This window comes from Amphiura filiformis, chromosome 2, assembly GCF_039555335.1.
Source record: "Amphiura filiformis chromosome 2, Afil_fr2py, whole genome shotgun sequence".
Classification (NCBI taxonomy): Eukaryota; Metazoa; Echinodermata; class Ophiuroidea; order Amphilepidida; family Amphiuridae; genus Amphiura; species Amphiura filiformis.
In genome coordinates, this window is record NC_092629.1 from 25,536,716 (window position 1) to 25,561,561 (window position 24,846).

Genomic DNA, 24,846 nt, shown 5'->3' on the forward strand with positions numbered 1-24,846 from the left:
CCACCCAACCATGGGGGAGGGGGGGGGAATATCCAAACTAGTAATCTATTATCTGTGAACAAAATTAGTTGTACATCCTGTATATTGGCGATGCCTGGAGAGAAGTGGTCACCATAATGAGGCTCATCAACACAAAGAATAATGGTGTGCTGGTACTACCCTCTCTGTCAGTTTACAGGCTGTTAGAGATAACCGGATTAATCAGATCAAGAAAGGTAATGAATAACAACAAACCACTGAGAGGCCAACACTTGATGCAACAGCTGAAATGTGATGAATAATGGTGGGCTGGTACTACCCTCTCTGTCAGTCTGCAGGCTGGTAGAGATAACCGAAGGATTAATCAGATCAAAAAAAGGTAATGAATAACAACAAACACTGAGAGGCCAACACCTGATGCAACAGCTGAAATGTGATGAATAATGGTGGGCTGGTACTACCCTCTCTGTCAGTCTGCAGGCTGTTAGAGATAACCGAAGGATTAATCAGATCAAAAAAAGGTAATGAATAACAACAAACACTGAGAGGCCAACACCTGATGCAACAGCTGAAATGTGATGAATAATGGTGGGCTGGTACTACCCTCTCTGTCAGTCTGCAGGCTGTTAGAGATAACCGAAGGATTAATCAGATCAAAAAAGGTAATGAATAACAACAAACACTGAGAGGCCAACACCTGATGCAACAGCTGAAATGTGATGAATAATGGTGGGCTGGTACTACCCTCTCTGTCAGTTTGCAGGCTGTTAAAGATAACCGAAGGATTAATCAGATCAAAAAAGGTAATGAATAACAACAAACACTGAGAGGCCAACACCTGATGCAACAGCTGAAATGTGATGAATAATGGTGGGCTGGTACTACCCTCTCTGTCAGTCTGCAGGCTGTTAGAGATAACCGAAGGATTAATCAGATCAAAAAAAGGTAATGAATAACAACAAACACTGAGAGGCCAACACTTGATGCAACAGCTGAAATGTGATGAATAATGGTGGGCTGGTACTACCCTCTCTGTCAGTCTGCAGGCTGTTAGAGATAACCGAAGGATTAATCAGATCAAAAAGGTAATGAATAACAACAAGCACTGAGAGGCCAACACTTGATGCAACAGCTGAAATGTGATGAATAATGGTGGGCTGGTACTACCCTCTCTGTCAGTCTGCAGGCTGTTAAAGATAACCGAAGGATTAATCAGATCAAAAAGGTAATGAATAACAACAAACACTGAGAGGCCAACACCTGATGCAACAGCTGAAATGTGATGAATAATGGTGGGCTGGTACTACCCTCTCTGTCAGTCTGCAGGCTGTTAGAGATAACCGAAGGATTAATCAGATCAAAAACGGTAATGAATAACAACAAACCACTGAGAGGCCAACACTTGATGCAACAGCTGAAATGTGATGAATAATGGTGTGCTGGTACTACCCTCTCTGTCAGTTTACAGGCTGTTAGAGATAACCGAAGGATTAATCAGATCAAAAAAAGTAATGAATAACAACAAACACTGAGAGGCCAACACTTGATGCAACAGCTGAAATGTGATGAATAATGGTGGGCTGGTACTACCCTCTCTGTCAGTCTGCAGGCTGTTAAAGATAACCGAAGGATTAATCAGATCAAAAAAGGTAATGAATAACAACAAACCACTGAGAGGCCAATACTTGATGCAACAGCTGGAATGTGATGAATAATGGTGGGCTGGTACTACCCTCTTTGTCAGTCTGCAGGCTGTAAGAGATAACCGAATGATTAATCAGATCAGGAAAGGTAATGAATAACAACAAACCACTGAGAGGCCAATACTTGATGCAACAGCTGAAATGTGATGGATAATGGTGGGCTGGTACGCAAAAACTTGCACTTTTATTTAATTTATTTAAGGCTTAATTGTAGATTTTTGGTCTTTATTGTGATTTTTTTCAATTAAAAATGACTTAATTAAACAAGATTAGATTAGTGTATCATCTCAAATGTTTCATATTTAAAATATTAGGAATAGCCAAACACACACAATTTCAAGACACATTCATACAGCACTGCGATCACCAAAAGCTCTCATTATTTCCCATGCAGTTCATGGCAAACAATGAGATGTTGCAATGATCAGGAACGTCACTATATGAGTGGTCCATCCTCCTCAACTACAGGAAGATATCAGGTGACAAGTGCAGTTGTACGGACATGTTGCAGCCCCAGAACGGCAACACCACTATGTGAGTGGTCCATCCTCCTCAACTACAGGAAGATATCAGATGACAAGTGCAGTTGTAAGGACATGTTGCAGCCCCAGAACGGCAACACCACTATGTGAGTGGTCCATCCTCCTCAACTACAGGAAGATATCAGATGACAAGTGCAGTTGTAAGGACATGTTGCAGCCACAGAACTGGGAGTTGCTAAAGCAAGCAATATCCTTGCAACAAAAAACAACTGGTGAACTCAACTTAAATACATCCCAAACCCTAAAAAATGCAACAAAGGCATACAAAGCTGAAATGAATGTTGCAGGCAACTTCGCCGAGGCAAACACAATGAACAGAATGCTCACAGTCCTGAATGAAAAGGGAAAAACGCTATTTAGGTCCTCATGTGCGAATGTTGTGGAGAAGAGGACAGTGCTGCAAAAGTGGAAGCGGCTACCACGCCAATCAGATGTCAATGCACTCAACCATTACATCGAGCAGCGCATCGAAACAATACTTCAAGATCCAGACAGTGCCACCTATGAGGAGTTGAGACATCTCATCAGCACAATGCAACAAAATACAGGTTCCCATCCTTATCAGATGCCTCTGAGAGGCTAACACTTGATGCAACAGCTGAAATGTGATGTCCTCAGGTATATAACTTCCTAACATCAAGTTTTTCCATATAGTACCAGAAAACACTTTGCTGAATCTAATCTATATTAAATTTTTTACAGTGACATTATCTTGGCCACTGCACATCTCTCAACAGGGATGACGATAAATGGTCGCTGTACAACGATAAAGAGTATGCAGAGTAACACAAATGTTATGTTGCACTTGACAGGATCTCCCACTTTTACGCTAAAAACTTGCACTTTTATTTAATTTATTTAAGGCTTAATTGTAGATTTTTGGTCTTTATTATGATTAATCAATATAAACAATTCTTTTTAATTAAAAATTACTTTTTAATCATCTCCAATATTTCAGAGCATCCTCAACTACAGAAAAATATCATCAGACAGCTCAACATGTAATTAGGATATGTTGCAGCCCCAGAACAGTGAGTTATTAAAGCAAGCAATCTTTGCAACAAAATCAGCAACTGGTGAACTGAACTTAAATACACAAAGGTCTAAAAGAAACAGTTGGAAATGAGTGAAGAAGAACCACCAGCTTAATACAGTAACTTCAGTGGACAAGCCTGTATCAAAGGATTTGCCAGACTCACTGGCTGACATGACAGTGACATTTTTAATTTCTATTCTGTTACTCACTCATCCGATCATAGACTAGATATATTTCTTCACATAAAATCCAGACTTCAAAGTCTCGGTGTTCAGAAAACACTCTGAACAGGAGAGTGTGAAGTGTGCGAGAAATAAAAAACTGTGCAAAAAGGTTCCAAAGGAAATCGGTGGAGATTTGACAAGAAGAACCGCCCACGTACAACAGTTACTTCTTTGGACAAGCCCCAGGCAAAGGATTTGCCATACTCACTTGCTGACAGTGACAATTTTAATTTCTATTCTGTTACTCACTTATCCGATTATAGACTAGATATATTTCTTCACTTCCACAAAATCAACATCAATTTTTCACCTGTCCAATTTGTTTATTTGTAATTTCAAATCCCGTTCAAAGTAATTATCAGCATCCATTTTGTTCAGACTGTTTAACTAAATTATTTTAGTTCCATCAAGACTTTTCTGTTCCCCAGTAATACTTTCTTTGGATGGGACTTCAGACTGTGGATTCAGGTAGCTCCCTTTGAGAATAAAGAACATAAAGAATAATGGTGGGTGGTGACCTTATATAGAGTTCATCAACTTGTTCCACAAGATGCAACAAACTAAGAGCAAGGCCCTCATGCCCAAGACATTCAGAGCTGTACTCCGCTCAAACATCCCAGAGTTCAACAACAACGAGTAAGTATGTTTTACACAATGTTGACAAATAAATTTATTCAATACAGGAACCATTAGACTTTATTAAAGGGCCGATGATGCCAGTGACAGGCTAAATAAGATTATTATTTAAGATTAGATTAAACAATTCTTTTCAATTTCTTGTTGACAGTGACATTTTTAATTTCTATTTTGTTAATCACTCATCCGATCATAGACTAGATATTTCTTCACTTCCACAAAATCAACATCACTTTTTCACCGGTCCAATTTGCTTATGTGTAATTTCAAATCCCATTCAAAGTAATTGTCAGCATCTGAACATTTTGTTCAGACTGTTTAACTAAATTATTTCAGTTCCAAGACTTTTCTGTTTCCTGTCCAGTCTGTTCACAATTAATTCAATTTCAATCAGTTCAAATATCCCCCAACATTTTAATGACTCAATTGGCATCCATACCAGTAAAATGCACTAAGTGCGGTTCCAAAGGATTAAATCAAAATCTTCAAGACCATGTGTGCTCTGCGATTATTTACGCATCACCTACCAAGCAGATGAACGACGGACTCAGATCAGAAAACCAGTTGGACGATCTGATGCGCCAACAACCACCAGAAGCTGTCCTTCTGTCACCACTTTCGTACGCAACTAAAACATTAAATGAACATGCCAGCAAACATGTTGCTGGAGAACCGGTGCCAACACAAATCACAGCAATGACAGACATTTGGACATGGCTTCGCCTAAAGGCAGCGAAAGATAGGATGCTGCAGTTGAAGACCAGGGGACAGGTATGAATCCCTTGACGCCCTTAAAAAACACCCAAAAAACATTGTACAGCGGACAGGATTTTGAAAGTAACTGAACTGTATGATTTCTTTTCAGAAGCCAGTAGCAAAATCTGACTTGGATTCTGTTGGCGATGATTCATTGGTACCTACCTATACCTCTCACAATCCCTGCCTCCAAAAGCGGATCCAAATCAGAGCCTGAAGAATCACATGAGAGAACTTATCTCTCAACAAGGTGTTTCTACGTTCAACAGACAGGGTCTTGAAGAATCAGTGGAACGATTTTCTTTGACAGAAATGCAGTCATTCTGTTCATATGTTGGGTTTCGACGCGCTATGAAATTATTTCAAATCCTTCCTTAAGAGGATCCAAATCAGCACCTGAAGAAACACATGCAACCCTATCAGGCTTTGAATATTTTAGATGCACTAGATTCTTGGCATTTTGATCATATTATTTGCAAAATTACAAAGCAGTTAATTAATGTAAACAAATATATAATATATGGTTACTGATGTGTAATATCTTGAAAAGGCAAGTTTGCATTCAAATAGAAATGCATGACTTTACTAGACTTACTAGGTTTAAATTTCAATATTTTATTATTCAATAATATTATTTCAATTATGTCCTTCAATTTGAATATTGATTATTATTTCAATACAAGAAAAGTAAGAATTTTCTTGAAAAAATATTTAAAACTATACAAAAATTTGTCAAACATGAAATAGCTGAACTAAAAAATAAAAAATACAATTTCCAAGCATAACAACTCACTTTAAATCACCCGATACAACCCCTTGTCTCAGTACACGAGCGCTGTTGATGTTGCATAACATGGTTGGAAAATAACTGGGCCAGGTCGATCATGACAGCTCATGATCGACCGACCGCAAACACTACACTGTGTACTACACTGTACATGTACATTGTACATGTGCTGTACTGGTTTACTGTGCGAGCGTACCGTGCTTTACGTATGACCTCCTCGTGGCGCATATAATTAGCAGTGAACTGGCTGAAACTAGATCACGGAGTGTGCGCTTTCAGTAGTGATTGACTGAATGCATGCCATGTGCGATTTGTTTGTGTAACGTTCTTAGTCAATTCGCTGATTGGTAGGAAGTTTTTATCAGGAATTTTTAAATTTATTCTGTATGAAAATGGCGGCTAGTGGTCGGGTAGTGCTAAACTTGGAGGTGCTACTTTGTCAGCAAAATACAGAGCAGATGAAGCGCAGTTCAAGGGGGATTTTTACGTTGACGGCGGTCAGATGTTTTGCAATTTTTATAAACATTGTGTTGATTGGAAAAACACAGAAAAACATACCAAGGATTTACTTATGTTATACTTCAATGGCGATGTTGAAGGTCGGCTTCAGTAAGGTAGGACAAATAACTAACAAGTTCATGTTGTCATTTTGCTTTGTAAGGTGTTTTTATAGGGATTTATGAGTAAAACGGAAAATCACGGAAAATGGCAAAATTGCAAAACGGAATTTTGATTTTGTAAAACGGAGAAATGGAGGCTTTAATGTAGATGAGCAACAAAAAAATGGCTTAATCATTCAGATATAATTTATTTATTGATTTACTTTACTTTGAAAAGTCCTTTGACTGGTCTGCCTATGGCAGAAGCATTGGTAACATCACAACAAAATATAATACTTTCTTTGGATGGGACTTCAGACTAAGACTGACTGCAAATAGTATTTGATAACATCAACTTACACCAGAAAGTACATCACAAGACCATACCAATAACAACAAGCAGCACAACTTAGTCCAAGCGTATACGGTTCTGGATCGAGTCAATTGTGAAAGTTTGAGCAATTTAAGCCCAATACTTGACGATATCAGAAATTTAGAGGAAGAAGCATGGTGGCTGCCGGTTGCCGAACAGGATATGCTAAGGGATTATGAACTCACAAGTAATTTACCTTTTTCACTGTCAATTTTGTGCTGCTTGTAGGAATATAAAATTTATTTTCCCACTTCTTTTTTATTATAGTCAGTTCAATTTGTAAATATAAATTTTAAAGTCATATTGTACAATCTTATAATATGAAATTGGTTAATTCAGCGTCAAACCTAATTTATTGCTACATTTGTGATCATATCGTCAGGTGCATTACATAGTGACGGATGTCAAACCCAGGTTGCATTACATAGTGATGGATGTTGATCACAAATTTATCATAAAATGGGCATTGGGAAAATGTTGAGTAGGAAAATTGTATAGGGCATAGATTATAAACTTGCCATTAATGTTCAGCAATTCATGTGTCTATTAAAAGTAGACCCTTGGAAGATATTTTCAAAATGTTAAAATGTAGTAAAATCGTACATCTCACATAATATAATAGCTAAGTTATCCGTCACTATGTCTTGCACAATTATTTTGAGAGCTCATCATTGGTCACTATGGATTTTGCGGTAAAATGTAGCTCCATCACAATATGTTTACACATGTCCCAACTTAAAAATAATTAAAAATAGAATCAGCCATTTTGTTGTTGTTCATAGGTCAACAGTAATTTTCAATAATTTGCACATAAAAGTTCCTATTGAACTCCATGTTAAATGTCAAACATTAAATGCCAGTGGTGTTACTTTCACTTTACCTCGTTATTTCTCCTTAGAATGGGCAGAACATAGACATTATGCTACCTCACTTATTGCAGCTCCTGCCATTATTATTAATTAATTTAAGTGGCATAATTTGAAATATTTAGAGGATATACAATAGGATATTTTGAGTAGTTGATGTTGGCGCATGAAAACACCCCTTACTCTAAAAGGAATTGTGTGTGCATAATAATGTACCACTCATACATCATCAATGTACTACACATGTGCATGGGCTTCACGATCATCCATGTTCCACGACGACATGACCACTGCATGTCGTCTTTTGCCTCATAGGCGATACCCATGAACCAATTAAATTAAGTGCCACAAATCCTAGCTAAACCAGTGACACTGACTAAAAATATTATTTAGTCATGAGAGGAAAACAAAAAGTATTAATCAATGATAGGATGCACACAGTTGAATCTCTCTATGAAATGGATGCAGTACGTCAAATTGATGTTTAAAATCTGACCAGGAATTAACCATGGAGCCATTATCAGATTCCATGTACCATATGCTTTCTTCTGTACTGCATTTTTTGTTTGCTGGGATTAGAATCACTCCTCATGATCATACCACTGTCTATGACCTTTGTTTCAGAATTCAATCTAACTCCAATTCAAGTTGAATAATCTGTTACAACAACTGTAAATATAATTCACCACCCATCAAAGGCATACATACTGCCCCTTCCAGGATCAATCTCCCTATCAATTGGATGAGTGGCTAGCACTAAATGCACAAGGGTTGTTATGGCCTTCATTTAATGCTCTGCGTGCTAGCCATAGCCTTTCAACATAAAAATCCAAGTTTATATTATTGTCTCAAAATATCAAAAGCTATCTCAAGAACTACAGAACCAATACTGGGCTTGTTTGTACTTGTTTTAATGCATTTTTCATGACGATTCCAAATGTGGTCATGAAAACTGTGCAATTCTGAAAGTTGTGTATTTTTAAAGAAAATTTGAAACTTGTCATTTGCAGTCAACACCCCTGTGGAAAGTGTTTAGAAACCATCAATTGGATGGGTGTTTAGCCTATGTCCGAAACAAGGCAGACCCTTGGGTCAAAAGCCCGAAAAAATAATGGAGGGCATGCTTATATGCTACCATGCAGGCTTACAGGGCCTGTGAAATTGTGTCAGCAAGATGGACTCAATGCTGACTTAACTCAATGGTACATCAATCCATGGCATTAGCTGTTGTTGATTTGTGAGTTTTGTGAAGTCTTAAAAAGTGTCACACAGATATGGACCAATGTAACATTAAAATTTGAACATCTGAATTCCGGCCCTGTAGATTTCAAAAAGCAATGGCTTGAAAATGTTGGCCTATTTTGCACAATGTACCTCGCTAAGACACAAACTCCTACATAGTAACTTAACATAAATTACTTGGGTCAAATTCACTTTGATCTGCCCACAGTGTGACAAAATTAAGCTCCTGTAAACCTGTAACATTTATTATTCTAAGCAAGATCCTTGTGCATGTGCCGAGGTGCACACCATGTATATTGCATAAAAAGAACCAGGTTACACCAGGGTCACACAATGCAACATCATGATACATGTAGCTTGTTCCTCCTATATAAGGTGCCTAAATTTCTAGATATTCTGAGGTAAAGTTGAATAAATTTGGGTTGCATTTTACTAAACTTTTAATGAAGCTTCATAACTCTTGAAATCATTTGTAACTTGAGTTGATGAGTGGTAGGTTCCATTTCACTAAACTTACTTATGAACGGTAGGCCTACCCTTTGTAAGTAATAGTAAAGTTACATCTAGTATTGGGCATTCATAATTTACTTAACGGTTACTTGAGTTACGGAGGGTTAAAAGTTTAGTGAGACCCCAGATATGACAGCTGTCAATCTAATCTGTATTATCTCATTACAGGAACAACTCGCTGACAGGTGCCTATACTTTGTTCAACTATAAGTGGCAAAGAATATTTGCTTCTTGTTACTGTGCACATCAATTAGTCCCAATTTACACCCGCATAAATTTACAAGAGCGTACGCCAGTTACACATTACTCAAACAAGCTTTATCAAATTGTGTGTTATGAATCTTGCCTATTACAAGTTGGACAAAGTATAACAATGACAATTGTTCTCCATAGTAACTTGACATACATAGTTACTTTGGGCAAATTCATTCTGAATTGCCCAAAGTGTGACAAAATCTAGCTCCTGTGAACCTGCAATATGCTCACTTATCCTTGACAAGATCATTGCGCATGTGCCGAGTCACACAGCCAGGTTTCACCAGGGTCACCTGAAGCTGCACAGTTTCGTATATGAGGTACGAACATTTCATGGTATTATTAGTAAGACTCTGTGTCCAGATTTACAAACAGTTTTCATATTGCATCCACAAAGTAAGGTGTGAGACAAACACAGTAACTTTACAATTACATATATAATAGCTTGGGGAAAATTGCGTTCTGAATTGTGACAAAAACCGAGCCCTGTGAACCCCGGGGCACTCAAATTTTTTTGGTAGGGTGTGCCACCGCCAGTTTCGAACTTGAGGTCTAAGGAACTGATCGGCCAGCCAAAAGGAGGGTCTAGGGAACTGATTGGCCGGTCAAAAGGGGGTCTTGGGAACTGATTGACTGGCCAAAAGGGGGTCTTGGGAACTGATCGGCCGCCAAAATCTGAAAAATCTCGAAACTAAACCCGCAGGCCAAACCAGGGTTCAATTTTGTTATGCGTTTTTGCCACAGATTTTTGAAGGAATCGATTTCACTTTGAATTGTGCATTAAATTATTAATCAGGAAAATCATTAATGCAAAATAGGTCTGGTTTGGCCCATTACGATGGAAACCTCAACAAAGCAAAACAGCATTCAAATCAAAATTACTAGACCCTGTAGACCTACAATCTATGCTATTAGCCTACTGATAATTATAGCAGCATTACAAAAGCCCACCATAAAAACAAACCCACAAGAATTATTTTTTTCAGTGCCGAATAGAAAAACATTTAGACTACCGGTACATTGAACTGTCATGCTTATACCATGAGATGATTGAGTGAAGTGTGCAGAATTTGACAGCCATTCCACTCCCGATTTTACTAGACCAGTAGATCGTAAATTACCTTTTAATTCATTGTTTATGGAGAGCTGCAAGGATGTGTACATAATTATTAAGGTACTTTTCCTCATATTGGCAATTTTATTCCAAAAAGAGATCTCAAAATCATTTATTTCTAGCTAAATGTTCACCAGCTGGACTCTCGCGATCGGCATTGCTGCAATGTTTATTTATTATCAGTCAACCAGTGTTGCCACTACTAAAGGAGCCCAAAATCCCACCCAAAGTTCACCTTATTCCTTACAATGTGTTTCAATGGGGAAGAAATTAATGGAAAATTCCTTTGAAGTTTTTGGGCTCGCAAAAGTAGCTTTTGGGTCTGCTTTTGGGCTTGAAATAGTAGGACAGAAAACACATCTCTCAAGATGCCGATGAGAGCGGAAATCGATGATCTGAGGGTCTATGGAACGGCTAGAAAAATTTTGGGGCTTCAGAGCGGGCAAACAATGAATTCAGAGGGTCTAAGGAACGGCCAGTGGCTCTGAAAAAGGGGGTCGTCGCCGCGGCACATACCCGTATAGCTGGGAAATGTGAGTGCCCCCCCGGGCTGTGAACCTTGCGCATGTGCTGAGGCACGCAGCCAGGTTTCACCAGGGTCACATGAAGCTGCATAGTTTGTTCATCGTATATGATGTGCCAACATTTCATGACATGATCAACAAAATCCCATGTCCACATTTACAGATAGAAGATGTCTGAAAAACACAGTAAGGCGACGAAAAAGCCCTGTTCTACGGGCAGACAGACCTTTCAAGTAGGGTTGGATAGTCGGATGTTTTTACTACGCTTTTTCTGGACGCGAAAATTACCCTAAAATATCCCCAAAATCTGAAAAATCAGAACAAAATCTTAAGATTCTTTGCAAACATATTTTCTAAAAATATTCAGCCAAAATTAATCAATTTTGGCTAAAAAACGGCTGATTTTACAACATAATTTTAGCAAAATTAACCCCCCCAAAAAATCTCCAAAACTTGAATTTTGGGTCTGTTGGGCCTGTAGAACAGGGTTGTTTTTTTTCGCCTAACTTGACATAAATAAGAAATAAATATTGCTGGGGCCAAATTCATTCTGAATTGCCCAAAGTGTGACAAAATCAATCTCCTGTGAACCTGTTTCTTTTTTTTGCCAAGATCCTTGCGCACATGCCGATGCGCACACCATGTTTATCGCATGTAAAGAATCCGCTTTCACTAGATTCGCACGATCCTACATGGCTTGTTCATCGTATGAAGTGGCAAAATGTACGGCTAAATTAGCCAACAAGAATCCCACTTCCATATTTACACAGACAGTATTCACCTCACAACGGTGTGAAAAAAATACTGACAAAGTGTGTAATAACTGATATAATTCTTAACCCTAGATATATCACTCATCAGGTGTTGTTGCTGTCTAGCTTTTGTTTCTTCGTCCAGTGAGGTACATCTGTTGTGTCTTCTTCCTCTTCTTCATCTGATTCGTGGAAAATGGCTTCTGGTTGGGTTCTGAAAAAATAAAATAAAATAAAGGATGTTAGCATACAACCAAGCAATGTGATTCACAAACATATTTGAATTGAACTTTTATCCTATTAATTCATTGAAGGGATAATTTAATCGCATTTATGGCACCCATGACATACATTGTTCAGCTCGTAATATGCACAACTTAGCATCCCATTGTGGATTGACAAGAGAATACCATACAAACAGTTGGAGCACACAAGTGTGTGTTGCATGAGTGATGCTCACTTCTGTTACTTGTCCAGCAGCATAGGTTGGGACTTTTAATGATGCGTGCAGTAACAAGAACCAACTGTTTTTTGCTAATTATGAGTTTTACAAAATGTAAAAGGAAATAACTCCTGGGGCATACAATTTTAAGTGGCTTACACAATTTTATCTCCATACTGCGGACATACACATTTGAGTTTCATTCACTTTTACTGTAGACTGTTCAAGCTTTTTACTGCTGAGTGCTGGATCACCCCACACCTCTAACTACAGATGCATTTTTAGGTTGTTTGCAATCATTTGCACATCTTAGCTAAAGGGGACGGTCCCTGGTTTGCAGTAACATCCACAGTTGAAATGTCAAGTTTCATAAAAAACATTAAGTGTTTGCCACTAAACAGGACCTAGCCAGGACATTGGGAGCTTTACACATGTACATATCAACTAGTGACAGCCCTTGCATTAACATCCCTGGTTGGAAAGTTTTGCAAAAATGTCTGCATTTGAAGGAGGGTGACTACAGTGTACCCCTCCCCGCACAACCCCATATTTACTGTTTATATGCAGGTGAAATCCAGAACGGGTTATCGCTTGCTTCCTTGGCATGTCGCAGGATAGCTTCTCTAGGATTTTTGTCATCCATCTTCTTGATGGCAATATTCTTTGCTACATAAGATGACAATGTACTGCCAGATGCAGCGACACGTCCACCACGACCTGTAAAACAAAGTAATGAGCAAGAAAAGGTCAAATTGAATCCTTACAAAATCAACTTACAACCAATTTTCAAAAATGTATTACTTTTGAATGAGGGCGGATGGTATTATATACTACTTGAAGATTAACACTTAAAAAGAACTTTATTTTATTTTATAATGTCTCAACTTCTCTATTCTTGTACAGGTAGATTTTTTTAAAAGGAACTATGACTTGAGCAGTGGCAGCGCCAGGGATTTCTTTCGGGCCCAAAGACCCACCATCTCCAAATTCCAGGGGGAGCATACCCACCAAAAATGGATGATGTGCTCCCCACCTCGGCATCTGTCACAGTATGAAACCAGCATATACACTCATTCCTCTTGATTGTAATATGACTTGAGCAGTGTCAGCGCCAGGAATGTTTTTTGGTGGTTCATAATATGATTTTTTGGGTGGCGGGCATGGGGGAGAAGGGAATTTCAATGGGGGGCATAATCAACAAATTTTGCACACAATCGCTGCAAGAAGTAGCAATTTTTGTCATTTTGGTTTTTTTACGGAGGGAGAGTTCGCCCCGCGTGCCACCTGGACTTGAGGGGTAAAGATAACTCAACCACACATGTGTTTAATATTCACTTACCTGATGTGATTGGCAGGTCAGGTCTATGTGATCTAACTGGATCCTGTCTGTCCTTCTGTTCTTTCTTATAGGCCATTACAGCTTTAGGCTGGTCCTTTCTGTACATACGCAACATGTGAGCTGGAGAAAAAAAATACAAATAGACCAACCTTTATAAGTATATAGCCCCTAATTGTTTTGTTGCATTTTCTATGCACATCATCAGAAATTGACACAATGTTAGTTTAAAGTTAGGGCCCATACATAAACCAGTCAGCCAAGCTGGGGAATCCCTCGTTCAATGGGAGCTTGAGCATTGGGACTGCAGTAAACTGCAGCTTGGCTGGGAAAGGCTGCCCACTTGTGTATGGGTATGGGCCCTTAATCAGTTGCAATATCTGGGGTTCATTATGTAAGTATATACCACAAATGATAAGAATTTAGTAATCTTGATATATTTTGAGGACCTATTTTTTATTTTTGGTTTTCTGTCAGTAAGCTATTAAAAATTCCTATGACCATTATGTGAGCAAAATTGTGGCAAACTGTTTGTCAAGAAAAGGTATAGTACTTGCCATCTAAAATGTGCTTTTTACTTATATGCAATGGGAGTAATAATGCAATACTTACGGGTAATTATGTGCTCTTTCTTCATTACATCTGGCTCCTTGGCTTTCCTCTTCTTCTTCACTACGCTCAATTTGGCTCCTCTGAAATACAACAATCATTTCCAGAATTTAGTTGCAAATCCTGGTGGTACATACCCCATCAAATACAATGTCACTCGTCCTCATTTATATAGAATTCTGCCCTCCGTAAAATACCACAAGACAATTCACATGATAATACAATAAAACAGGTGATAGGTGTAAATGGCTGTGGAAGCGAACTAGAGACCAGTCCCTCTGACACTTAAAAGTTAGAGCCAACATGTCTGCCACTTCAATTGTTATACCATTCCAGCTGACTCTAATCGATAGGGTTTTATGAAAAGGCTACCTTGAATAATATTTTGCATTAATATTGCTAATGTATCTTTGTACTTGCTTATTATTAGGTAGGGCACAAATTAGGCTATTCCATTTAAATTCCACACACACTACAGGACAATTATTCAACCATCTTAATTTCATTTGCACCTTTTGTTCAATTAATTACCCCCATGAGCACTACCTGCCGATCTAACATTGCCTCTGATTGGTCAATTCTCGCTATTCACAATAAAGGGCGCCAGCAGTTTTGCGATGTAATCGTGATGTATCACGGAAAAGGTCGACATCCAAGTCCGAAATACAAATATTACCATGCTATTACATAGGAACACGTGACAATATTTTTTTAGTTTGTCAAAATAAAGGTGCTACACACGAATCGATACTCAATAATACTTAATAATGTGATTTGAAATGTGCACAATTAATTTTTTCTCTATCGATTTGTGTGTAATACCGTTATATTGACAAACTAAAAAAATATTGTCACGTGTTCCTATGTAATAGCATGGTAATATTCCTTTTCCCATGATACATCACGATTACATCGCAAACCGCTGGCAGCGCCCTTATTGTGAATAGCGAGAATTGCGTGATATCTTCACTTTAATCCAATCAGAATGGAGCTTTGCAAATAATTCACCCCAATTTTTTTGCATGGTGAAATTATTCTAACATTGTTGCTGATTGGTCCATTTGATAATGAAAACTTCTTTTTGATCAATAGGCAGGTAGTTCTCATAGGGTTAATCCAGCAGAAATTGGACTACTCAAATTGAATTTCATACATATCCCCTCGACATTACATTAATCACCCACACAAGATGTGTGAATTTCAACTGGGGTTAACTGAATGGGCGACTCTTTCTGAAATCTACACCCTTGGAATGGGATATTGACAGTGACGTCAGACTCAAACTAGTCTTTTTTACTTCTGACTCGCATTATAATACCTGTGGCTTTTATCCGGATGATAAAAGACTTTAGCCTGACCATTCCCACATCCTACAATGATTTGGTTTAGTCTAGGATGCCAGATACATCGCACAACACTCTGTAATCAAGGAAAACAAATAGTAACTTATAATAACATCAATGAATTTGGTACATAAACAGGGGTCGCTAAAATTGTTGAGGGTCAGAAAATTTATTTCGGATGGGCCCCAAAGGTTTGTTAAATTGTAGCTTTTTTAATTACAGGTGCATAAGCTTACTGCACAACTCGACATTCATGTAAGACTTGTTATAGCTAAAATAATAGTTTCTCGATCATGAGAGTATGAATGCATGTACTGCGTGCAATGCGTAATGTTGCAAGTTTAGTGGAATGACACGATAGCGCAATCGATTGTGCACGCACAGGAAATGCAGCGCTAACCAAATCCTGTGTGGTAGGTGTTGTATGCCGACGCAGTTGTCATTGCGTGCATATTGAGCTCTCATGATCAAGAAAATATTATTTTAGCTATAGGAGATGTTAATGACCCAAGGCTAAGGGCACATCACACACTGCATTCAGTCTGATATACTTTGCTGATTTTGCATTTTAAATCCCAATTTTAAAATCAAGGGCCCAAATGGCCCTTGAAAATGATGGTTTATTTCAAACCCTGAGCATAACTAAATACTTGAATTAAATGTTTCCAACAAAATGTATATCACAATGTCAAAGGTCACTTAATCAAACAAAATGAGAACTCAAAGAGTTTTTCTATTCTATATTTAACCCAGAGAAGACACTTCCCACAATACATTGCTTCCCAGCACTGATTTGCTATCTAGTGCAACATTGGTGGATGACAAAATGTATCTCAATGAACAGAGCACATCCTGATCTTATGATTGATGTATTTCTTGTCACTAGTATTGACCAATGTTGCACTGAATAGCACATCAGTAAATGGAAGAAATGCATTGTAGGAAGTGTCAGATATCTTCTCTATATTTAACCTTTTAAAGTCATTTACTGATAAGTTTTGTGAAAAATCTAAACGTAGCCCCAAGAGATATTCCGAGGTCCAAACCAAAATGTTTAGATTTTTCACAATGCTTGACATATTACTGATGCAAATTTCATTCATAAGCGTCACTTTGATCTTTTCACTTCTACATGGATGAAAACAAGCACTGGCATAATTTCCTGAAATTGTTTTAACATTTCCTGAAATTGTTTTAACATTTCCTGAAAATATGTATTTTCCTATACTTTGTACAGGAAAGATCAAAGATTTCCCTATACTTTGTACAGGCTGAGAGCGCCCTCGACTTGGCTGCACGTCTTTCAGATCATGTTCTGAAATTTGTTATAATTTTGCATGTTACGGAAGAACCTATGTACTTTTTTCACAGGGAAGATCCAAGTAAAATTTCCTGAGGATTTACATCCCTGACTTTACGAAATAACACAAAATGTTCCTCAAAAGTTTGTAAAAGTAAACAATTTTTACATTTTCCCTTACGAAAAAAAATTGAACAGGCTAAAACAGGTTGACCAATCACAATCTGTGCAATTATGGTAGCGCGTAATCCAAATACAACAACCAGTTTTCCAAAAACAACACGGTGCACACGTAGGTTAATAATATTTACGATGGAACAATTACGCATTTTGCGGTCAATTGTGAGATATTAATGACCTCGATTTGCATTCGCCTTCTTACAAATAATATGATTGGATTACACGCATCGCGTATATTAATGAGGTTATGAATATTCTCGAATTACCTGTAAGGTATGCTAACTGTGCCAAGATACTTGGAAATAGTAGCCCGACAGAGAGTGGCGACTTGACCTCGGGCACAGTGTGCCTTTTCAAAGCAACCCATATACATGCAAGTTAGGTGCCATGTAGCATCACTGATTATGGATTTACCTTTTCGGTAAATCCCATAATTCCTTGCAGTTAGACAGAGATGTTGTCATTTGACGTCACATCAACTATGGGATTTACTGAAAAGGTCAATTGTCATATACTTACTGAATTTGAACACTCCATCTCTGTCACAACATCAAAGGTTTCCCTATCAAAGAACATCAGTTTACCAGGACCTTCATTTTTCTTGACGGAGATCCCAGTCAGCACCATTTTATCATCCGGACTAAATTGGCAGTCAGTTCTAGATTGTCAAATTTAAAAGATTTGAATTATCACCATGTACAAACATAAGGATTTTAGGCGCTAGCGCCCTAAAAGCAACACATTTTGATGTATAATACCATTTTTTCAAATTTTTTTATACTTTTTTCAATTTTTTCCGCCCTTTCTTCTTTGCTAATTCGTTTTGCCGCCCCCTTCGTTGTTGCCGCCTTCTTCTTCCGCCGCCTTCGCTTTTGGCCGCCCCATGCTTTTGACCCCGGGGCTGGCGCCTCAAAGCCCCCTCCAAAATATGTGCATGGTAAGTCTAATTGTGACCGATTTCATTGAAATAACGCTCTGAAAATGCCATATATATATATATATCAGGGGTGTGAGTGACCACAGATAAAAAAATCTGAACAAATCTGAAAAAGTCTGAAATTTGGAAAGCTCCTATACTTTTGTACAGAGGAAGAGCAGAAAAAGAGATAAAAATTGAGATCAAAAAATCTGAATTCAGATTTTAATCTGAACTCTCACACCCCTGATATATGATGAAATTGAAATCTGAAGTCTGATGTTAGTCGACAAACAACTCATTCTGCTGGACGCATCACATATGGAAAAGGGGATTAACAAGACTGAGATTACAGACAGACAAAAGAAAGAGAGAGCAGTAGCTAACAAAATCAAGTGACATCAACCACACTAGCAAAAAATTCCCAAAGTGATTCACAGCAGTTTGCAGTTTAGGAACAAGAGTGAAGGGGTACAGTAAAGCATCAGACACAAGTAATAAGATGCTTATACACTCTGCTCTTGAAGGATGGTGCGCCATTGTCAGATATGTCTCCGACTACTTCATCTGGTAGGCTATACCAAACTTTAACTGCAGAGTGGATGAAGGTCCTGCTATAGATATGGCTCTAGACTAAAAACTGGTACTGTGACAGTATTGTGGAAAAATTTTTGAGAGTTTTATTTGTTTACTTGGCAACATTTCACAAAAATGCCGGATACATTGTTATGTGAAACAGCCGATGAGTCTCATGTAACTACAAAAAAAAAATCAACTCCCATAAATATTAGGATCTTTTCATGTATTTAAATTAAAATCAGGAGAAGAAATATTTCTGCCTAAAACCTCATGCATCTTTCTACTTACACTGGATAAAAATTGACCAATCCTGTAGCAACATTTATAGCACGTTTGAAATTCCTAATGTCCCACAATTTCAGTGTATCATCACCTGTGGAAAGTAAAACACAACATTAAATTTAGATAAGAGTATGATGGACATAATACCGTATTTGTTTCCTTATCAGCCCAGGGCACTTCATTAATAGTGGGCGCTTATTTTCCCATTGTTTAGTATGTCTTCATTCATTGCATCACATGCAGGGATGAGATGGCTTCCTCATGGGACTCTTTTTAGAGTGATAAGATTCCTGTCGGCAGGTTACAGTCACTATAAAATTTTGACATTGAAAATCACACTGAAATCTACATTCAGCATTTCAGCGTTACTCAAGGTATTTTTAGTGTGGCTATTGTCCAAGGATTATTTTTCATAACAATAGTATGGCCCAACACATTTCAGTGTGATTAGCACCATTTCATTAGACATAACAAAAAAACTCTAGTCAGTGCTATTTCAGCGCTATTATCTATTGTATAATTTTCAGTTTTACTCTACAGTTTCAGTGTGGTTTTCTGTCTCAATATCTCATAGTGAGTCACACAAATAAAATATCATATTGTTAAAATATCACATGGACAGTAATTATTTATTTTTTTACCCATGAATGAAACATATGAAAAAATGTCCAAGAGAATGTTGAGCTTGTTTGTAGCTGTGTATTCTGCTACCATGAATCTGACTAGGCAGTCAAGCACGCACAGTTGATAGAGCAGACTTCAGTGAGAGGTCCCGAGTTCAAGCCAAGGTGTGGTTAGAAAATGTTCTTGTGAAAATAATTGTGAATAACTTAAAATTCCCTAGAACAAGGAACTAGCTAGCCTAATACCGTAGAAACCCGTCTGTAAGGAATAGTAGCGACTGTGATGATAGCATATTTCACGCTAGCGCCCTCCACAATATTATAACATTATGGAATTTGAGCAAATCATTTACCGACACAAGCAGGTATACAATGTATTATTTTATCTTTATTTAGCATCTCACGAGCATAGCTCACTTGGCAAGGCATAAGACTTTGGTTCTTTAGATCGGAAGATGGTGAGTTCGAGCCTCATCACGGTCACACAAACTTTTATAAACAAAATATTGTTCAAACTTTTCATTTATATTTTCTTGCATTTTCTAAAGACTCCTTTCGTGATCATTTTTTTTTCATATTTAGTTTAATTTATTCTATTGTTTTTCTTTTATTGTTTCTTTTCGTTGTCTTTTTTCTTGTTTAATTTTATTTTTCTTTATTTTCTTTGATTCATATAATATTGGCAGGATAAGGAGAGGAGGAACTAAAGACCCATTCAGTGATTTGCTCATCCGGACGATCGTAAAAATCATCAAAATTCACCTTTGTCATTGTCATAGATGTGGTAACATAGCCTGCTAGTGGTTCAGCAGAAAACCGTGTGACACATAATATACATTTGGCTACATTTTATTATACGATAAATACTGAATTTATTAAACATGGTAACAAATATTCTCTAGCAGATCGGTTATACGATGGAACTGGTAGGCATAGGCCTATTATAAATTCGGGATATTAAATATCTTCCTGACGAGACAGATCTGCGCGTGTGGTCAAAGACGATTCCTTACTAGCCACAGACCGTCTGGCTGGAATTAGTTGAACATGAACCATTCGCTATGGCTGTTGGTCGGACCTCTCATCTCTCCACATCGATTGTGACCTATAATCCCGACATTGCCCTTATGAACTCACATCCTCCTGTTTTATTTCAATACGCTGGCGGTTACGTAATAATCGGATTAACTACCATAGCAATAGGTGAAAACAATTTTTGAATATACCGCGTTATACACTGATACGTTCAGGCGGTACCTCTTCATTGAACCATATCATGCTGCACCTGTAAGATTAGTATCTTTGAAAAGACCAGTATTGTATTCAATCTATGATTGCAGACATACACAGTACAGGTGATGAGTGTAACCTGCTTGTAGCGCAGCGCGATATGTTCAAAATTGTTTTCACCTATTGCTATGGTAATTAATCCGACATTACGTAACTTCACTAGCGATAATGGCCGAATAAATTCTGACCATCACTTGGCTTGTTGGATTCGTCTATACTACAATTCGCTGTCGAAGTGACGTAATAATCGCAATAACTACCATCAAGCAGATTGCACTAATCACGCGCGTATGTCACCAAACATAGATTGAATACCACTCTTTTCATAAATACTAATCTTACATGGCGAGTGATTAGCATTTCTTTGACAACTATGGTTCAATGCATAGGTGCCACGTGAACGATGAAGTGCAGGGCTATATATTCAAATTGTATTCATCAATTGCTATGGTAGTTAATCCGATTAATTACGTCACATCGACCGCGAATAGCCTATGATTATTGGTTCAAGTGCACCTAAAAATAGTGTATGTCCATTGCTAGCTATGGTAATTAATCATGTTAGTGTTTACATCACTACTTCGGTGAAGATAAGAGAAGTGTGCCTTCTCTACCAACGCCTGTGATATAACAGGTGCAAGCGAAACCCAAGCGAAACAAAATTGAATGACCAGAATAGTTTCCTTTGTCAGATGAATTGATTGAAGTTTTTGAAGACACTCTATTCTTGATGGGACAATAGATTCAAATATGGAATAATTATTATTCCTCATCTATTTTTTTTATTGAAAAAACTGCAATTGTGGCAACAGAACAATATTTATTTTGATTTCATTTCAAGTAGAAACAAAATCGTGCTTAAGCCAAAAACGCACCCTACCTACCATTCCTCAAGAATTGGGATGGCACAAAGGTGCAACATAGGTTTTTATTGCAAAGACGAGGACAGACAAGTAGTTACAACACATCTGTCTAACTGTGGGTTTCGCTTTTATTTAGAATAAATGCTTTACTAGTTTCTATAAAACCACAAAATTGCTAAAAAAACTATAAAAAACTAAAAAAACTATAAAAAAACTAAAAAAACTATAAAAAAAACTATAAAAAAAAAAAAAAAAAAAACAACCGCACCTAAAATTAAAAAAAAAAAGGTAGAAAAGAAGAAAGATAAAAAGAACATGTCAAAAAGTTAAAATTAAACGAGAATGAAAACGGAACCGGTGCCCGGACCATGCTCTCTTCAGCATCTCTTCAGTTCCAAAGTCTGACGCTCTATCAATTGAGCTATACGATCCTGATATACGAAACAGACGTTATTATGTCAATACAATTGATTGGTGTGACAACATACTTAGATGGAATGCATAGCCACCCAGTGCCAGTATATATTTGCTCAAACTCCAAATACAAAAAGCAACCAATTTTATTGAGGGCGTTTCTTAGGTATATCCTTGTAGACGGGGTTTTACGGTAGTCTTGGTTTATATGCTTAAGTTACTTGGGGAGCTGATGCTGGTTGTGATGGTTAAATGTGGGTTTAGGAGAATGCAAAAAAAGTGTACACAAGCATGTGGGTTGGCATTGAGTACTATAAAACCTCAAAATTATTATTCATTATTATTTAAAAGGATGACTTACCACCCCTTGTTGCAAATGCCTTATTGTCGTACGAAAAACTGATACAAGATGCTTCTGAACCATTGGCATGAGCTGTGCGTTGAGTGTGGGTTGGTCTTACCTGAAAGAAATGTAATGATAATTACGCGTGGGACCAGGTACTGAAAGGAATTGATGATGATCGCCGTCTCTCACGTGACCAACCAACATAATTCAGTCACCTGAGGATGTCCGATGGTTTCGGACAAAATGTCGTGTTAAAGAAACGTAAGTTCCAGTATTTGATTTATTTCTGTACTCTTGTAATGATAATTATTCCAAAGTGAATTTTTTTAAATTTTTATTTTATCCATGGCTAGTGTAACACTGTTGTATCCTTTTGGGTCCATCCTTTGGTTCCCTGCTGGTCAGTTGCAACAGATTTTCCCTGTTTTTATACTCATTTTTGAAGTAACCCAAAAAATTATGGTCTAGTTACTTCAATCATTAATATATTGTACCGTACAATAACGTTGATTTGAGGGGGCATTTAACTGCAGCAAACAGACGGCCCTGTTCTTCTGATAACCATCTTGAGTTGGTGACTGACAGGAGATATTACTTTTCCCACACTTGGTCTTCTGATGTCCTATATCTGAATACCTCCATCTTGACAAGCAGCAGGCTTGAATGCTTCCAGCCTGACATGGAGTATTGTCAGTTTCTGGTGGTCATTATCTTAAAACAAAACCCAGGGCCGGATTTACCCTAGGGCCAGGGGATGGGCCCGAGCCCAGGGCCCCCAAAATTGCCCTGTGCAGTGTGCATCTTCCATTGTACTTGAAGCCGAAAAACACCATTTTTTGGACCAAAATAGGGTACAAAAATTGCAAAATTTTGCCAAAATAGTCTAAAAAAGTTTTTTGCCCTTCGCTGTCCTAGTAAAATCAAAAAACTTGGACACTTAAGTGCACATGCCTTTCTCACGGTGCGTTTAGGGCCTCCAAATTTTGGCCTGGCACAGGACCTCCAAAAGGGTAAATCTGGCCCTGACAAAACCCCTTTATCAACCAACCCCAGGCAACCCTCTCACATGTAAAGGTGGTTCGGGTATGTGAGGCGGTCAAGGGTCCCTTTTTCAGGCTCTCAGGCAGTTCCTGAAGACCCACATTTGGATCATGTTCCAGTTTCTTAGCCTCAACTGTGACAATTATAGCTCTTTAGCTCAAATTTGGAAAAAGACTTTTTTTAGCTCACTAGACCCCCCCCCCATTTTTTTTTAGTTCTTCAAACCCCCCTTTTGCCCAAAAAATCAGTTCTTTAGTTCCCAAAGTTTGGCCCGCTATGCCGCACACCCCAACCACAACCCCCCGGCAACCAACTCAGTAATTATACTTACAAATGGTCTTCTAATGTCCCAAATCTGAATACTGCCATCTTGACATGCAGCGGCAATCAGTTGTCCATCCCTACTATATGTACAGCATGTGGGGATAGTCTTCTGACCATTCTGTGCACGGAACTTTAAAACCTGTTTCTGGCTCTTTGAAACATTGAAGTCCCATATCCGAACAGTCCTGTGGAAAATTGAAATAAAATCGAGTGGGTAAATTGGTAATGAAACACATTTGTGACCATCCACCACAAACCCAATGTAAGGTTGCCTGTATTATTCAGAGATAGGCCAATAATTATAATTAATTAATATTTGTAACTTCTGGTTTTTTAGAGCATTTTTTGGGACAATTTTGGGTAAATTGATCTAATCATTATTCATTCATTTCTTATTGTAATAATGTTACCATTAACTAATTAAAGTAATTAATCTATATAATATTCATATTTTTTTAACAATTTTGATAAGACTAGTAAAACATTTAGTATTTTGTACACACAAAAACCAATTTTCCCAATAGGGCTAAGTGTCCGAAAACTGCAAAACTGTCCCACAATGCATTGCAATCAATCAATAAAAACCAAGAGCAAAATTTGCTTTTCAAACACATATTTCCCAAACAATTATTATAACAATGTGATATATCATTTTAAAGCTTGTTAAAATGTGATATAATTTCATGCTTACCCATCATTTGAACATGTTATAAAATCTTCCTTAACCCGTGGATTCCAGCATGCACCATTCAACATGGCAACATGACCCTGCATAAACAATGGGGAAAAATCAAACAATTACAAAGATCTTTCACACTGCCCGATTTGGCCCAGTAAATGGCATAAACATGAAGTCTGGTTCTGATTGGCTAATTGAATCACATCATCATCGTGGCATTCGCCGGTAGCATCATGTGACACAGGCATGATTTTTCGCTATCGGTCGCACAGTGCGACATATCTTTGCAAAATGGTGTGTTTATCAACACACCTGCAGGCAGGCGGAAAACAGAATGGCGCCCCTCCCCTCATTCCTGATACACTTAAAATTTGCACAAAT

General features: G+C 37.9%; 1 protein-coding gene across 1 annotated transcript in view; it reads right to left on the minus strand.

The window, feature by feature from the left end:
• Positions 1-10,242: 10,242 nt before the first annotated feature.
• The window catches only part of LOC140146024 (WD repeat-containing protein 70-like), a 33,417-nt gene continuing 18,813 nt past the window's right edge, over positions 10,243-24,846 (minus strand). Inside the window, 10 exon segments of the mRNA XM_072167763.1 lie at positions 10,243-12,112; positions 12,895-13,057; positions 13,680-13,799; positions 14,289-14,368; positions 15,604-15,704; positions 17,628-17,766; positions 18,892-18,976; positions 22,437-22,536; positions 23,794-23,971; positions 24,478-24,554. Of these exon segments, the coding sequence (XP_072023864.1) occupies positions 12,004-12,112; positions 12,895-13,057; positions 13,680-13,799; positions 14,289-14,368; positions 15,604-15,704; positions 17,628-17,766; positions 18,892-18,976; positions 22,437-22,536; positions 23,794-23,971; positions 24,478-24,554 (1,152 nt within the window). The 3' untranslated portion in view covers positions 10,243-12,003.